Below are 17,347 nucleotides of genomic sequence, written 5' to 3'. Positions count from 1 at the left end.
TCCCTACCCCAGGCACGACCACGCACAGTGACATGGTGGCAGATGTGTCTCCTGGCCCTGGTGACACCTCACAAAATAGTTCTCCAGCTGAGGCCAACTTGGAAAATTCCAGAGACCAGGAAATTTACCGTGAGGCAGGAACAGCCGGGTCTTGGCTTGGAATGGAGCCCTGCCCACGTGAGGAACATGGGCAGGGCACAAAGGAGGGACTGGCCAGGCCCACCTTGAGGGAGTCCTTTAATAGAGACTGGCAGACAGGGGACACGACTGGCCCCCCCTCCCCCACCCGGCCTGGCCCCGGGGTGGACACGGGAGAGGCAGTTTTAAAAAACACAGCGGGACCAATTCTTCACGTTCACGGAAAAGGGGTACTCGGGCAGCCCGCTGGAGTCTGTACACATAGCTGGGTCTGGGCACCCACCCCCGGGAGACCGAAGCTCACGGCCATCTGCCCCACTGTCTGCACCCAGGAGGGGCAGGAGCCCGAGGGGTCCCCGGCTGCTTGCCCAGAGCTCTTAGTGTTTCTACACTATGTACACTGTTGTGCTTTGGACCTCCTACCCCATGGCCCTGGCCTGAGGCTTGGGTGGGAAGACGGACCGCTCCCACTGCGAGCTCAGGCTCAGGACAGGGCCGCCCTGCTCCTTGCCAGGGAGCCACAGGGTCACTGCAACAGAAGGGTCAACGCTGGACAAGATGCAGGCTGGTGGGAGCAGGCGGAGCTGGGTCCGGGGGTGAGGTTGGGGACACAGGTGTGTATGGACGGGGCCCAGCTGGGGTCGGGGGCAGCAGGTGGTGGATGGGGTGGGGCTGAGCTGGGCGGGGGCGGGGTGTCTGAGGTCCCCTCCCACCCAGCGCAGCTGCCTCCACGGTCCGAGGGGGGTGGTGGGCAGGTGGCTGGGGCAGGGTGTGGTGGCATCTGCGGGTGTGTCCCCGCCAGCTGGGTGGGGGCGACAGGATCAGTTGTTCTCGAAGAGAGAGAGAAGGTCGTCATTGTTGTTTGTGGGGAGGTCAGGTGGGCCAAGGTAGGACAGCAGTTCCTCGGGGTTGGTCAGTTCTGGGAGCAGCTGGGGACAAAGCAAAGCCATCAGCAGCTTTGGCCTCAGGCCCACCACACCCCTGCAGGGGACCCTGTGCCTGAGCCCCTCAGCCTGCACGGGCCTCTCCCTGCCGAAGGCTGCTCTTTGACCAGGAATCACTCCATACAAGTTGTCCAAGGACAACCTGGGACACAGAGCGCCTGCCCCAGGGGGCACGCATGGGGCCATGTGGGGACCCCTATGTGAACAGAGCAAATGCAAGAAGTGGGGTTTCCAGTGTCTGGGATATTCTGTTTTGAGCTGCTCTAATTTTCTCCCGCTGAACTTCAGGGTGTTCGGTTTATTAGAGAGAAAGACCGTTACCTGCAGTGCACACACTGATTTTGGCTCACGTGACACCTGTGGGTCAGCTCAAACCACACCGAGGCCAGTGTGGTCCTCTGCAAGCCCAATCTTCTTGGGGACTCTACACAGGTTCCTGTAGCCAACTGCCTGGACAGAATCATCCCACGGCTACTCAGGTACCTGACACTCATCACCAAAAGAGCTGACGCTACCTGACCAGCTGTCCTGGCTTCGAGGTCACTAGGGCGTCAGTGTCCTCCCTTCTATGAAGCATGTGGACCCTGGGGACGACGGACACACCGTCCCCAGCCCCAGCTCCCATGCGCTCCCTGGCATGGGGCCTGTACTCACGTCCAGGGCTGGTTCCGGGGCCTCCCCCGCCCCAGACATGGGGGGCCCCATCACGCCTGTGGCAGTGCTGAAGGCCAGCTCGCCGATGGGGCCTGAGCTCACTGGGCCCAGGGGCTGCCGGGATGCTGGGGGAGGGTTTGGATGGTGCAGCTGGGGCCCTGGGGCCCCTCCAAGGCTGGGGGCGAGCAGCCCTGGAGCCCCTGGGTTGTGGGCAGGGTCCAGGTGACCCGCTGGCGGCATCTGGAGAAGGAGAGAAGAACCAGGTAGAACAGCTCCTGGCCCCCTGGAGTTGGCCCTCCGCCCCACAGCTTGCACTGACCTGGCCTGGGAGGCAGGGAACAGATTTCTCAGGTGTCAGGAGGCTGCTAGGAATGTCGGACTGGTAGGAGCTGGGGGGTGGCCCCGGGGTGAACTCAGGAAGGGCCGGGGTGCTGGGCGTGGCAGGCGGGAAGGACTCAGGGAAGGTCCCGGGTCCCAGGAAGCTGGAACCTGAGAGCAGAGCCCATGTTGGGTGAGGCCTGGGAGCTGGCACTGGGGAGCAGCCAGGGGGTGAGGGGGGCTGGCGGCCCAGGCTCCCAGCGCTCTCCGCAGGTAGCTCTGGGTTTTACAGAAAAGAGCATTTCCTCTCATCACAGGGGAGCGGGCCTCACCCAGGCACACCCACACATGGGGTCAGGTGGGGCCGGGCCCCCAGCGGGCCAACAGAGAGCCTCCATTCCCAAATGCCGGGCCCCCCTGCCCGTCCCCACGGCGTGGCCACACCTACCCCACCAGGTCCCCAGGAGGCCCCCCCAGGCACAGGGCCCGCAGCAGACTGGTCTGGAGAGAGCAAATCACTGGCCCGTGGCACTCACCCTGGCCGGGGTAGTCACCAGGGGCTGGGGCCGGGGCCGAGGGGGGCTGCAGGGGGGCGAAGGGGGCGGCGGCGGGGCCCAGGGCTGCTATCATCTCCATCACGCTGGGCATGAGCATGTGTGCAGGGCTCACGGTGCGACAGCGCTTCAGCACTGGCCCGTCCGGCTCTTCCTTGACGTGAACGTCGGGCTTTACGGGCACCGGCTTCCAGCTGCACGTGGGGTCGATGGTGATCTCCTCGTAGTCAGAACTGGGCAGGGACACATGGCTGGTCACCAGCTGTCCTTGCCGTCTCTCTCGGCCCCCGGCCCGCTTCTAAGCAGACCTCCACTCCAACGCCTGTAGCCGCACGGCCCATCACACAGGCCCCGTGGGTGGCCGGGCCCGGTTGGATGTGGGTTCCATCTGCGGCCGGAATCAGCCCGCCCCGTGGCCGAGCTGTCACAGGGCAGCCGGCGGCGGGACGGCACGAAGACACTTACTTCTGAATGTGAACGAGGACACCCAGCACATACTGGTCCACCTGTAGGCCCTCCAGCAGCGCCGTCTTGCTGTAGGAAACCAAAGGCATGTGGCTCAGGGGCCTAGCCCGACCTCGCCCCGGCACACTTCTCAGCTCTTTCACCCTGCTTGAGGCCACATGGCATGAAGTGACCCCGCATGCGATGACCCCGTGTACACGGACCCCACGTAAAGCTATTCTATGAGATGATCTCAGAGATGACCTCGCACAAAGCGACTGTGTGTGTGAGACTTTTGCCCTGAGCCGCACCGTCCTCGTCTGCTCTGTGACCCCCTAAACCTGGGGTTTTGTTGGTCCCCGTGCCTGGGATCCCGGGAGGACTGTCTGGGAGACACTCACTTGCACACAGGGCACCGCCAGGTCCCCCGCTCACAGTTGAGCTGCAGGTAGGACTCCAGGTCGAAACACTGCGGGGAGCAGGAGAGATGGCTTCTCACACGGGTGCCGGGGGCAACCGGGCCATACTTTGCGATTGAGCCTTGTGGTTTCGGGCTGAGTTACGTGAATGTTGAGAAGCCACGTGGGCCAGGCTTGCCCGGGGCACCATGCTAAGTGCTTGGCCCTGGGGGCAGCCGGGAGAGCACAGCCCTCCTGGGACTAGAGTGCCTTGTGGCCAAAGAATAGGGTATCTGTGCTGGCAAAGACCCGCCTCCGGGACACGGTGCTGAAGGGAAACTAGGGCCAGGGTCTGTGCGTGCTGCTCCTGGCCAGGGCAGGAAGACCCCACCCGCCACACTGACACCTCTTGAGATGTGACACGAGAACGCAGGAAACCATGGGGTGCGCTCCAAGAAACCAATGCCTGGTCTGGGGAGCACGTAGGGGACGGTCTGGTGAGTGCATGGGGGCTGGTCTGGGAAGCACGTGGGGGAGCCGGCTACCCACCCGCTGGCTGGTCACCTGCTGGTGGAGGGTCCGCGGGAAACCGCTGCACATCACAAGTTCTGGACCACCCACCTGTATGTGGCGACAGTCATGGCCTCGGGCGGGGAGCTGGATCCTGCGGAATGTGATGGGGCACCTGAGGGACACCTTGATGGCTGTCTGCTCCACCCCGTCCTCACCGTTGGGCCCAGGGGTGCCAGGGACGGTGCCGCTGCTGAAGTTGCGTTTTACTGGCGTGCACGGGGAGAGGACTCGAGTGAGGGGCCGCCAGCTGGGCCAGCCGCTGCCCCTACCCCCCGAGTCCCCAGCCCCGGCAGATGTGGGGGTGTGCCATGTGGTGGCTGGTCACCGGGTGGCCACTCACTCTTGGTGATACAGTGCTCCGCGGGCAGGAGGCGCTTCCTGAGGAGGCCCTGCAGCACCGAGCGGACGGACGGCCGGTGCACCAGCTGCAGCACGAACAGGTGGGACTGCGGGAGGTGAGGAGGGTCAGGGGCGCGGCCCACACCCCCACATCCCGCACTAGCTGTCTGTCTGCGGCCTGTCAGAGCACCGACCCCCAAGAGCCCCCCTGCACGCCCTGCAAACTGCACTTCGGTGTCTGTGCAGGGCCTGGGCCTGCCTGGAGTCCCCAGCCGGGGAGGGTTCAGGACAGCCTCCCCCTGGGGAAGGACAGGCTGCCGTCTTGTAGGGAGTAAGCGAGAGCGCCAGGCCCGGGTGAGCAGGCCTCACCAGGGAGGAGGGAGGTCCCCTCTCTCGGCAGGGGCTGGGGTCGGGGGCAAGCACAGCCAGGCCCCTGCAGGCCCAGGAGGCACTCACGCAGCAGCAGGCTGTGACCGTGATCTGGATGGTGTTGCGGCCCGGCTGGCACACGTGCTTCAGGTACAGCGGCTTGTGGGAAGTCTTGTTGTCGCCGCGCTCGATGGTGAGCGGGGTGGCGTTGACGCTGACCTGCACCGACGCCGGCCAGTTGGTGTTGGTCTGCCGGTCCTCATGGTGATAGCACTTGAACTGCAGCTCCAGGTCTGGCCTGCGAGGGGTGGGCCGCTGAGCAGGGGTTGCAGGGCGGGGCTCGGTACAGAGCCACAGTGGGGATGGGGCAAGAGGGCGGGGCCCTAGAAAGGGGCCGTTGGGTGGGACCACTGAGAAGCCTCAGGCAGCCGGAGGGGGCTGCGCGCAGCTAGGCAGGGCCACAGGGCGGGGCGGGACCTCTGGGAAGGGGGCTGCAGGGCGGGGTCACACTGTGTGGCGGAGCCAGGCACCAGGACGCTGAGATGTGGCTGAGGGGCAAGGCTTCATGGAGTGGGGCGTGGGTGGGAGGGAATATCTTGGGGTGGGACCTCACCGTGGGGCGGAGGCACTCAGCAGGGGTCTCTAGGCGGGGCCACACTGGGGGCGGGGCCTCCGGAGGGGCGGGGCCTCTGAGAAGGGTCAGGCGCTGGAGGGGGCTGCGCAGCTAGGCGGGGCCGCAGGGCCCGCTCACCTCAGCATCAAGGTCTTGTAGACAGAGTCCCGGAGCTGGAACGCGTGGTTGCTCACAGCCAGGTTGTGCTGCAGGCGGAAGGGCTCCAGCACTACCCCATCCCGCACCGGGAAGGTCAGCCGCAGCTCATCACCCTGGCCGCTGCCTGCGACACGCTGCTATGAGCAGGCCACCCCTGTGGCAGGTCCCCTCATCCTCCCGCTCGGGCTGGTGTGGGCGGCATCTCCCCTGGGGTCCTGGGCCCGGCCATCACCCCCAACGGGAATAGGATCTTGGTTCTGTCCTGGTTCTCCCGCTGTTCTGTCCTGCCTCAGTCACCTGGCCCCATGTCCCCTAAGTTATGACTGGAGAACGTGCCCCAAACCCAGAAAGGAGGGTGCTCCTGTGCTTTCAGAAGGGGTGCGAGGCTAAGGTGTGAACAGACCACCTGCCATCATCCTAGCGCTTGAGCTAGGGTTCTAGGACCCCAGCTTCTGTGTGGTGGTCTCCCCCAGAGCATGGGTCTCTTAACCAGGAGTGGACCTCAGGAGGCCCATAAATCCCCTGAAATTATACACAGAACTCTGCGTGTGTGGGTATTTTTCTAGGGAGAAGATCAACACCTTGAACGGATGTGCAGAGTTCTAGGAGCACAAAATGAAACTGAGGGCCCCCCACCCCCACATTCCCTGCAGAACTCCGGGGTCCTGGGACCCCCGCCCAACCGTCTTAAGAGCAGGTGACACTCACTGGGGGGTGATGGGTGCAAGGAGCTCACGCTGGGCTTGAGGTCCGGCAGGAAGGGCGATTTGACCTCCTGGCTGGTGGACATGTAGGGGACGCTGCTGCCGGGGGTCATGGGTGGCGTAGGGCTCCCAGGCAGTGGGGAGCTGGGGTAGCCAGGGATGGAACGGGTGGGCTGTGGGGTTGAGCAAACAGTCAAGGTGGGATGGTGGGGGGTGGAGTTTGTTCTCGAAGCACCCGCTGGGACTGGTCACAACAGAAACGGGCAGGGGTATCCGGCTGGCCACCCGCACTTCCTCCTGCTTGGGTGCCCTCTGTCCACGTGCCCACCCTGAGAGCCGCCCACCCGTGTGCCCGTACCCCACTCAGGCCGGGCTGGCTGTAGCTGACGCTTCCCCCGTTGAAGTTGGCACCCTGCCCGTTGAACTGCTCTGTGGGCTGTAGGGAAAACACGGTGTGCGCCCGGGGCCCCAGCCTGCCCACCACCGGGCCCCTGAACCTGACTCAAGGAGTGGGCTGGGGGCAGGGAGCCCACCACACACATGGCACTAGCCTGTTTTCTTTGTACACTTTTGAAGTTTACCATGTGATCTGCGGGGAGCACGTATCGTTGTGTAATTAAAAAAAATTGCTACTATAGAGAACAAGATGACCCCATGTGTCAGAGGGGTTTTGGGAGAGCCACAGAGAGGCTGAACCCCCCCCCCCCAACCCAGGCCTTGCTGGGCTTCTCCATGGTGAGTGGAGGGAGTGGAGACACTTTTCCACAATGAAATTCAAGTGACTTGGGGGCCTGCCTACTGCTCCCTACACCCAATTTCCAACAAGATATATGAATTTCAGAGGGTCCTTTCAGAGCTGGATCCCTGCCCTGGTCAGGAACCCTATGAAGCTCCTGGCTTCTTGGTCACCCTGAGTGCACAGGGCCCAGCAGGAGCTGTGTCGGGCCCGGAGGAGCCATGCCTACCTTGTAGTGCAGTCCTGCTGGGCCAGAGGCGGACAGGGACTGGCCCACACCCTGCTGCAGGGGCAGCCGGTGCCCAGGGTAGGAGGATGGGGCAGGGGGTGGCCCGGCACCGGATGTGTACTGGGTGGCACTGGGTCCATACTGGCTTCCTGGCAGGTACTGCTGTCCTGGATAAACCTGAAAGAGGCACCATGCCAGGGGAACAGGTGTCGGGGAGGCCAGGTCCCAGGGAGGATGTGGTGCCCGCTCCATGAGGCGTGGCCGCTTTTCTCACACAGATGCCCAACCTCACCATGGGTCTGGGTGGAGCTCAGGATGAGGGAGGAATGGACACTCACCTCGCTGGAGTAGGCTCTCTTGACCCCCTGTCGGGGCAGTGGCTGGGCCTGGGGAGGCCCAGGGTACCCGTGCTGGGGCAGGCGCTGCCCTGCATAGAGGGGTGCCATGCCTGCTGCCCGGGTGGGGTTCATGCCCATGGGGTTCATGCCAGAGGGGCCCAGCAGCCCTCCCACGCTGGTGGGGTTCATGCTGCCAGGGACGCTGGGCCCCCGGGGACCTCCGTGCTGCAGGAACTGGCTGTTAAAAGCCTGCCCGGCCCCCATCTGGGGAGAAAAGAGAGGAGCCATTCAGCACCCCCACCACTGTGGGTGCTGCCCAGTTGCCCCCTGCGCCCCCTCAACCCCCTCGTCTCTCTGTGTGCACATCCCCAGTCCCCAACCCAGCTGCCCGACTGGTCCCTGCCTTCCAGACCAGCACATGTGTGGGCTGCATAGGAGGAGCAGCTGGGCCTCACCGCTCCGTACTGGCTCAGCTCCTGGCTCTGCTTCTCCTGGAGGGCAGCCACGGTGGCCGTGGCGGTGGCCGTGGCGGTGGCCGCAGCAGCAGCCACTGCAGCTGCTGCTGCAGCCTGAGTAAAATCGGTGGAGGGTCGTGTGGCATGTGAGGGCAGACCCAGGCCCCCTGGCCCCCCCGGGCCGCCCGCATACCTGTGAGAGACACAGATGGCTTGGCTCAGAAGTGCTTCCCTGCCTGTCGCCCAGGGGCCCCCTTCTTGTCTAGATGCTCCAGCATCAGCCGTGGGAGCCCACAAGAGCATCACACTCACAACAGTCAACAGACTGGTTCACATGGTCCCAGGCACCTGCCAAACCAGAAGCTTTGCACCTAGAGGACTCCCAGCACACCTCACAGGTCAGGGGTCCTGCTTACCCAGCCGTGAAGCCAGGGCCCCCTGGGTAACCCCCGCGGCCATACACTCCTTGCTGCACGAAGCCCTTGCTGGCAGCGCCCTCGCCAAACGCCTGCTGTCCGAGGCACTGTGGGGAGTTCAGGGCAGGGCCACCACCTGCCACGCCAGGCATTACAGAGCTGCCGGGGGGGCTCCCTGCAGGGCCCATGGGGTTCCCCAAAACCTGCGAGGAAGCAAGAATTGCCAATGGGAATCATCCAAACAACTCACTTCCTGCAGTTGCTCTAAAGGGCTACAAAGGAGAGGCCTGGCAGTGAGGGGCTGGGGGCAGAGGTGAGGGAGGAAGGAGAGGAAGAGAGCAGGGGTGCAGAGGCCCAAAGACGGGGGAAGAAGTCCCACACAACATGTGGGGGGGGGACTCGTCTACAAGGATGGGGCAGACTCGGGGAGCCCAACCCCATTTCTGTCTAAGGTCTAGGGGGGCCCTAGCAGCTCTCGGGGGTGGCCCCACTGCAGGCTCACCTGACTCTGTGCCGCGTTGCCGACGCCCCACACGGTCGTGACGACAGACAGCGACCCTGCTGGCTGAGTGGCGCTCTGCTGCCAAGGCACCGGTTCATAAGCAAATGGACCATCACTGCAAGTAGACAGGTGGGTGGGGAGGCCCAGGTCAGGAGGCCACGGGTGTTGAGACCCCTGGCTGGGGAGGCTGGCAACTGGGGGAGGAGAGGTCCTGCCCTGCCACCCCGCCCGTACCCGAGGCCTGAGAAGGGAGGGCGGCAGGAGACCCACTCACCCGTGCGGTGTGGGGGGCAGGGCAGGTTTTACGGGGTGCATGGGGTTCATTAGCCTCGGGCAGCCTAAAGGCCGGGTCTGCGGGTGGCAGGAAGTAGTCCTCACAGCTGTTTACGTGGGACTCGGCTGCTCTGGCTGTGGGGACAGAGGAGGACGTCAGTGGAGATGCAGTGGCCGGGGGCTGTCGGTGGGGTGCCGGGAACCCCCAGCACCAGGCCCCCTTGCTCTGCTCTGATGGAGGGCCGGGCGACAGCGGGGTCTGAGGGCCACTGTGGGGGTGGGGGCAGCCTCAGCCTGAATTGCCCACCCTGACAAACCTCTGTCCTCTGCACCCCTAAAGCCAGCCTGGAAGCCAGCATTAACCCTTTCAGGCCAGGCCCTGCTACTCACAGCCCCTGAAATAGAGCAGGCTTTCTGACCCAGATCCTTTTCACACGCCCCTCCCTCAAGAAAGCCTGGATATCCATTAAAGTCAGGGAACTCCCAGGACCCAAGTGCCAGAATCCCCCAGGTAGGCCCCAGGGTGGAGGCCAAGGCCAGAGCCAGCAGAGAAGAACAGAGGAGGACCAGCTGGCAGCCACCTTCTGCTCAGGCTCTGAGACTTGCCCACTCTGGGGAGGGGGCTCTGCTAAACAGGGCTGAGCAAGGTCAGCCAGCTGCTGGCTTCACCCTGGGCTGGGGAAGGGAGTACAGGTCACCTGCGTGCTCCTGGCTGACAGCCCCTTGAGGGCTGACGTGGACACAGGGCCAGGCAGACCTGACCCCCACGGGCCACGGTGACACCCACTGAGAGGTCCCCAAAGGGGAGGGATGCACACACGGAGCAATGGGCAGGGGGTTGGTGCGAGCCCAAGGGCATGTCAAGGGGCCAAGGGGAACACGGCGGCTGTGGCTGGCAAACTTTCTTGGGACCCATGTGCCCGTGCAGGGGGCGTCCTCCTACTGTGTGAGGCTCACCGCCCCCTCCAACTGCTGTCTCAGAAAAATGAGGGAGGGAGGGCCAGGCACTCACATCCTTCAACACCCCCAAAAGCAAGCCCAAGCCCTTGTTGGCACCCCCAGGGGTATGCTGCACACCTACATCTGCCTGACCCAACCACAGAGGCGCACTGGCTGTGGTTCTCAGGGGTCCCCGGGAATCCCAGGTGGGGGGACTCTGCCCTCCTGGTGTCCAGGTTCTGTCCTGGAGCACCAGTGCCTTTTAGGGGCTGCAAGCCCCCCCCCCCAGCATGCACACGTGCCACCCTGGACAAGCTAATGTGTGGTGGCTCAACCCAGACACCCCAGCACTCACAGGACCTCCCTCTGGCCTAGGAGTGAGAAAGTCGCCCCAGAACCCACCCAAGCCCGTGACTCACATTCCTGAGTGCTGACCAGGGACCTCAACGTTACCATGTCGTCTGTAAATAGTCCTGGAGGTGTGTGTGGGGGGACCCTCATCAGGGACCCAGAGCAGGGAAGGGGTACAGTGGGAACTGTGACACGGGTGGTTCTGCCTTCGGCCCTTCGTGCCACTGAGCACTGAGGTAAGTGGGTCCCAGAGCCGCAGCAGAGCCGGGGCTGGGGCAGGAACAGTTGGCAGGTCTGCCTCCTACCTGGCTCTGCTCCCCCTCTGAACGCTGTTCTCCCCTGCCACCCAGACCAGGTCCCACTCTGGAAACAGAGGCCAGAAAATGCAGGAGTCAGTGGGTCCAGAAGGCTGTGGCCCCAGGAATCTGGGTAGACACAGGCCTGCGAGCCAGGATCACCCAGCCAGGCTGGCATCCTTGGTCCCTACCGTCCAACTCCAGGACGGTGATGCGGCCACCGTGGATATGGATGGGTGGACCTGCCAACCAATGGACCAGACCACAGAGGGCACAGACCAGGCACCGGAGGAAACCGGCATTGTAACGCGGGGCTCCCACAAGCGAAACCAAAAGTTCTAAACTTCACATCTTGTGCAAAAATTAACTTGAAATGGGCCACGGATGTAAATGAACAACAGAAAATGATAAAACCTTTGGAGAAACTCTTCGGGACCTGGAACCAAGGAAAGAGCCCTTAGATGTGACACCAGTGCAGTCCTCACAAGGGAGAGGGGGAGTCATCTCAGAAAGGCCCTGCTGATGCAGAGCGACAGGTATGCCCGCAAGTCGCATCTCTGACGAAGGACTAGTATCTAGGATATATAAAGAATTCTCAAAACTCAAAAGAAAAATAAACACCCTAGAAAATGGGCAGAGGACACAAAGAGACATTTTAGCGAGGAGGTCGTCCGGACGGCATGCCGGCCCAGGAAGAGACAGACATCCGACGTCATGGCCACTGGGGACGTGCAAACTAACACCACATGGAGGCATCGCTATGCACCTATCAGAGTGGCTACAACAGTGACACCACCAAGTGCCGGGGCTGGGGGGACTGGGGGGACTGGATCTCCTACCCACGGCGGGTAGGACTGGAAAATGGCGCGGCCACTCTGGAAAAGTCTGGCAGCGTCTTGTGAAAGTCGGCACACAGCTACTGGGCAACCGGGCGACCGCACTCCTCTTCGAGACATGCATGCTGAGGTTCACAGAAAACTATGCGCGTGTCTACACCAGCTTCCTCCTAGCAGCTCAAGAACGGCCACCCAGACGCCCTTCGGGTGAGGTTAGCCAGCCGTGGGGCGTCCACAGCCCGCGGGCATGAAAAGGAAGAGCGAGCAGGAATCCCCAGAGGATCGAGCCGTGGAAAAAGCCAGTCCCCGAAGGTTACACGCGGTATGATTCCCTTTATGTAACGTTCCTGAAATGATGAAATCACAGAAGCGAGGAGCAGAGCCCAGCTGCCAGGTGGGGAGGAGGGAAGCAGGTGCGAACAGAAGAAGGTGTGGAAGGAGAGATGTGCATCTGGCCCGTATTCCCGGAGCATCCCGGTGTGACATGCCCGTCGTCTGGTGAGACGTCACCGCCAGGGGAGCCGGGAAAAGGATACAAGGGTGATTTCTCACAGCTGCACGTGAATCCGGAATTCTCTCAGAATACAAGTTGACTTGAAAAACCACCACCACCACCCGTGGTCTCCACAGAGAAGCCCCCGGCAATGCTCCCTTAGCCCAGGCTGGTTGGGCTGGCTGGGCCCACTCAGCTGTCCCAGAAGCAGGGGGGAGACCAGCCCCCTGCCCGGTGCAGAGCCCCAAGACTGCAGGTGCTCCACTCTGCTCCGGGCCTCCTGTCTGGCACATCACACTCACCTGGAGGGCGGGGGCCGGAAGACTCCTGTTTCTAAAGAGCTTGTGGGTCAGGGTCAGGGTCAGGCTGCTGCTGACGCAGGGACCCCAGTCTGAGAGCCCCGGAGATCCGGGGAGGAGGGGGCAGGGCAGGGGCCCCAGGAGGCCTCCTACATCACCCCCGAGACTTCTCTGCCACGGACGAGACCACAGACGGTTCCAGTTCCCCCTGAGCCTCCTGCACGCCTGGGTGCTTGGGTGTATGTGTGACTTCCTGCCAAACTGAGTCTGCTCTCCTCCCTGAGAAGACCCAGACTCTCCGAGTGGGGCACCCCACAACCTGCTGCTCCCCACAAATGGACAGGTGCCCTCTGAGTGGAGACCCTCCTCCCACTTCCTGGCCTTGAAGACAGAGCCAGGAAAACCGGTGCGGGCCCACGGGGCTTGTGCCCCAGTGCCAGCCGGAAGCCGGGACCCCTCGGCAGAACTGCCCTGGTTCTGGTTCTGCGCCCCATCTTTCTCCAGAAAACTCACCACTCAGGCCCCCTGCCCCAGGGCCTCAGAGCAGCTGTGCCCAGGCTCCTGCGTGCCAACCAAAGGCAGACGTTAATGTGGGTCAGCCTCTTCCACTCCACCCTGTCCAGGCCGCTTGGTCACCCAGGGGCAGCACGCCCCATGACAAGCCACCTGACCCCAGGAGGGCAGGCCTACTCCACGGTCACAGAGCAGGGAGCCCATGGTTCCAGGGCGAGTCCCCAACCGGAGGGATACCAGGGTCAAATGGGCTCAGAGGAGGTAGAAATGACGGCTCCAGTGAGCGCGACGGCACAAGGTGGAGACTCAGGTGTTCTGGTGTCTGCAGGTCCTACCGCTCTACATGCGAGGTCCCAACACTGACCAGCTAACTAGAGTCGTCCGAACACCCAGGAAGGAGCATTTGTGAATGGCCCAGACACCAGACACATCAGAGACCAGCTACAGGGTTTCACTACTCTGAGCCTCGGTTTACAATGTGTAAAATGGGTACGTGGTAGCCACCCCAGGACTGAGGAAAGAGGAAGACACATGACTGCATTTATGCCAGCAGCCCTGACTGCTGTAGTGGAGGCAGCCACCAGTGGACACGCCATGGGGAAGCCTGGCTGCCCTTGGAGTCCTCCCCAGGCACACCCTGCCTGTCCTTCATCATCTCCTCCCCCCGCCCCCCCTCCCCGACTTCTCTTCCCAGCTAGTAACCAGCCCCTGGGCATGGCAGGTCCTCAAGGCCAGTATCCCACCAGGTGAGGCTAAGACCCTGCACGGATCCTGGCACCTCCCTTGAGCCTGGAGAGGCCCCCGCTGCTAGCAAGCCAGGGTCTGGTTGGTGAGTCTGTGCTCACTCTCTCTACATCCACCACCGGCTTACAGATCAAGTCACGTGTTCTGTGTAGGTCCCTGCGAAATCTTGAGATAAAACAAACGACTTACAGACGTGGCCATAGATGTTCTGCAACTATCAGGAAGAGAGCAGGGCAGGGAGGAAGCAAGTGGGGGGGGGGGGTAGGAGGGAGTAAAGGGGAGCAGGGCTGTGGGGAAAGGGGACCAGGACAGGGAGGAAGCAGGTCATGAGGGGGAGAAGGGAGGATGGCTGGGAGCAGCTCAGAGGGGGAAAGCGGAGGAGGAAGGGAGCAGGTCGGGGGAGCAATACACCCTCCCGCCTCAGCTTCGTGCGTCCCGTTTGGAAAGGGGTGTCCCCACGGAAGCCGCGGCCGGAGGCTGAAAGGTCGGCCAGTGTCGCCGGCCCGAAGCAGACCTGCGTGGGTCCCACGTCGCTGGACGGTGGGCGCGCACGGCCCAAGACAAGCCCGGAAGGCGAGCCCGCCGGCCAGAGCGCGGGGCGGAGGCGGCGGAGCCAGGTGGGGCGAGGGCCGGGGGTCACCCTCCGCGCGCAGGAGGTCGCCGGGGCCGCGCACACCCGTCGGGCGATCGGCCGGCTACCAGCCCCAACAAAGGCTCAGGTGAGGGTCTCCCGGCGCGCACGGGGTCGCTGGGCCCAAAACCGCGACGCGCACGCGGCAGGTGCGGCAGGTGGGCGCCGGGGCCACCCCCAGCGCGGCCAGAGCCCCGGGGCAGAGGCGCCGCAGCGCCGGGCCCGGGGCGCCGCACCTGCCCACCGCGCGCACCTGCCGCACCTGCCGCCCCCGCCGCCCGCACCTGCCCGCCCGGCCCGCTCACCTCCGCCCGGCCCGGCCCGGCCCCTCGCCGCCGCGGCCCCCGGCCCGCGCCGCTCCATGCGCTCAGCCCGCCCTCCGCGCCGCCCGCCGCCCCGGGGCCGCGGCCGCCACCACCCGCGCCATCGCGCCGCCGCCCGCTCCGAGGGCACAATGGAGCCGCCGCGCCGTTCATGCATATGCATGACGCCGCGCGCCGGCCCCGCCCCCAGGCCAGAGCAGTGGAGCCCCGAGCCGGCACTCGGGCGGGGCTGCCGCGGGCCTGCGCGGGCCGGGGTGGCTGACCGAGTGGGGCCGAGCCGGGAGCGGGCGGGCAGCGCGGGCGGCGGGGGACCGTGACCGGCGACCCGCGCCCCCTCCACACCTTTCCGAACGCCGCGCCTGCGGAGCCTCCAAAGCTTCCTGCTCGCTGTCCGCCGGGGCGTGGCCAGATGGAGGGGCGGGGCCTGATGGAGTGGATGGGTCCGGGTGGCGGCGGGGACGGCTGATGGGCGGGGCCTGTCAGGGGGGTGTCAGAGCCTGGCTGGGGGGCGGGGCCTGGTGGAGGTGGCCCGGCGGAGGGGCGGGGTCCAGCCGGAGGGGCGGGGCCTTGTAGAGTGGGGTGTGAGAACCAGACTGGAGGGCGGGGCCTGGCGGAGAGGGCACAACAGAATGGAGAGCGCTGCCGATAGGCGGGGCCTGTCAGAGGGGAGGGGTCCGGTAGGAGAGGCGGGGCCTGGTAGAGGGAGTTCAGAACCCGGCTGGGGTCGGGGCCTTGCTGAGAGCGGGGCCAGTCAGATGGGGAGGCAGGGCTGAGGGCGGGGCCTGGGCCTGTCAGACGCGGGGTATCATAGCCTGGCTAGGGGGCGGGGCCTGGCGGAGGGGGCCGGTGGAGGGGCGGGGCCTGGCTGGGGGCAGGGCCTGTCATGAAGGGCGGAGGCGGGAGGTGAACGGGGTCTCTTCAGGGGCGGGGCCTGGAGGAAAAGAGGGCCCGCCCACGCTGGACAGGTCGCTGTAGCGCCTTAGCGGATGAAGCGCCTTCTCTGATCTGCTGGTACCTTCCAAGTACTGTTCTCACTCTTTCAGTTGTCCGCTTTTTCCTATCCTTGCTTTAGTGACACCTCGTTCTCCTGAGTACTCATAATTAATCTTTTTTTATCGGGGGAGGGCCAGAGAGAGAGGGAGACACGGAATCCGAAGCAGGCTCCACGCTCCGAGCTGTCAGCACAGAGCCCGATGCAGGGCTCGAACTGCCGCACCGGGAGATCATGACCTGAGCCAAAGCCGAACACTCAACCGACTGAGCCACCCAGGTGCCCCTCATCTTAGCTACTTTAAAAAGTATTTTTGAACAATTACTATGCACTGGGCAGTTCTTTATTTTAAAGTTTTAATTTATTTTGAGAGAGAGAGGAGCACAAGCAGAGAGGGGCAGAGAAGGAGGGAGAGAGAGTCTCAAGCAGGCTCTGTACTCCCAGCCAGAGCCTGTCATGGGTGGGGCTCTAACTCACAAACCGTGAGATCATGACCTGAGCCAAAACCAACAGTCAGATGCTTAACTAACTTATCCAGTCGGGTGCCCCAGAATTTCCTTCCTCTTTAAGACTGATAATATTTCATTGTATGGATGTTTGGCAATTTGTTTATTCATCCTTTGGTGGATGTGCCATGGCTTTTAACATTCTTCCCTCTAAGACTGTCTGAACCCTGTGCTGTTTTTCTTCTTCTATTTATTTAAAAACAATTTTTTTTTGTTAACGTTTATTCATTTTTGAGAGAGACACAGAGTGCGAGTGGGAGAGGGGCAGAGAGAGAGGGAGACACAGAATCCAAAGCAGGCTCCCCCCTGGCGTGGGGTTCGAACCTATGAGCCATGAGATCATGATCTGAGCCGAAGCCAGACGCTCAACTGACTGAGCCATCCAGGAGCCCCTTTCTTCTTCTTTTAAATGTTTATTTGTTTTGAGAGAGAGAGAGAGTGTGTGGGCCAGCAGGTGAGGGGCAAAGAGAGAGGGACAGAGAAAGAACCCCACGTGGACTCCGTGCTGTCAGCACAGAGCTGGGTGTGGGGCTCGATCTCAAGAACATGAAGTCATGACCTGAGCCCAAATCAAGAGTAAGATGCCCGACCACCTGAGCTGCCCAGGCACCCTGGTGCTCTGTTCCTTCAGAGAACCATTTGTCAAATGGTGGACCTGTTTTGTGCCAGGCATTCATCTGGGCTCTGAACACTGGTCTGTCGACAGTGACCATGGCAGCAAGGACTCTCCAGCCCCAGTAGAGGGGACAAAAAGAAGCAGGTGACTCACCAAGTAACAATGTGTCCTTCAGGGAGAGGGTTAGGAAGAAAAATAAAGCCAGAGCAGGGGATGGGGAGTGCGATAGAATGGGGGAAGATTCTATGGAGAGTTGGCCCACATGAAGGGGGAGGCAGGTGCCAAGGGACCCTGACCCTCTTCTGCCTCCAGGAGGCCATGGGTTTGGGGGAGCTGCAGGCAGGTGTCTGGAGGAGGCTAGAAGGGCTGTACCAGGCCTCTGGGCCTGAGACTGGCATCTCTGTCATCTCCCCGGGGCAACAGCCGTCCCCCTCATCCTGGGAGATGCCATTTGGTGGCCACTCCCTTCTACATCATGTTTTCATCTCTGACCATATGAACTGTTAAAAGAGTCTTCCTTATTTGCTGGGAAAAATATGCCCTCCCCAAACTTTTCTTCTGTGACTGCATAAAATGACAGTCCTCACTTTGGTATGTGACAGCTATTCAGGGATTAGAAGAAACTTCTCATTGCCCCTGAATCTTGGGCTGGA

General features: G+C 62.9%; 1 protein-coding gene across 5 annotated transcripts; it reads right to left on the bottom strand.

Moving 5' to 3' along the window:
* Window positions 1-220: 220 nt before the first annotated feature.
* Window positions 221-15,009, bottom strand: ZMIZ2 (zinc finger MIZ-type containing 2). Of its 5 annotated transcripts, none has more exons than XM_042962899.1 (19): window positions 14,924-15,009; window positions 9,158-9,291; window positions 8,884-8,998; window positions 8,382-8,584; window positions 7,966-8,158; window positions 7,511-7,774; window positions 7,173-7,349; window positions 6,566-6,643; window positions 6,212-6,380; window positions 5,483-5,627; window positions 4,819-5,029; window positions 4,364-4,469; window positions 4,000-4,229; window positions 3,454-3,521; window positions 3,074-3,142; window positions 2,591-2,841; window positions 2,056-2,225; window positions 1,737-1,976; window positions 221-1,067 (listed from the first exon to the last, which is right to left on the bottom strand). In XM_042962899.1, exons 2-19 carry the CDS (start codon window positions 9,205-9,207, stop codon window positions 960-962), a joined length of 2,847 nt encoding a protein of 948 aa, XP_042818833.1. In that variant the 5' UTR covers window positions 9,208-9,291; window positions 14,924-15,009; the 3' UTR covers window positions 221-959. The 5 variants fall into 5 exon arrangements, with proteins under 5 accessions (XP_042818833.1, XP_042818832.1, XP_042818837.1 ...); XM_042962898.1 differs by lacking the exon at window positions 14,924-15,009 and adding an exon at window positions 14,564-14,634; XM_042962903.1 differs by lacking the exon at window positions 14,924-15,009 and adding an exon at window positions 14,564-14,634 and having other exon boundaries at window positions 4,072-4,229.
* Between the last annotated feature and the right edge of the window lie 2,338 nt (window positions 15,010-17,347).

The sequence above is a fragment of the Panthera tigris genome, chromosome A2 (assembly GCF_018350195.1).
Source record: "Panthera tigris isolate Pti1 chromosome A2, P.tigris_Pti1_mat1.1, whole genome shotgun sequence".
NCBI lineage: Eukaryota > Metazoa > Chordata > Mammalia > Carnivora > Felidae > Panthera > Panthera tigris.
This window is presented reverse-complemented; position numbering and strand designations above follow the sequence as displayed.

Bases quoted from the DNA above. Each gene is read 5' to 3' on its own strand.
- ZMIZ2 (XM_042962899.1), bottom strand. From the start codon at position 9,207: ATGAACCCCATGCACCCCGTAAAACCTGCCCTGCCCCCCACACCGCAC. The intron at 8,585-8,883 runs GTGAGCCTGCAG...GCTTCCTCGCAG, and splicing joins GCAACGCGGCACAGAGTCAG to GTTTTGGGGAACCCCATGGG. The intron at 4,470-4,818 runs GTGAGTGCCTCC...CACCTCCCGCAG, and splicing joins CGGTCACAGCCTGCTGCTGC to TCCCACCTGTTCGTGCTGCA.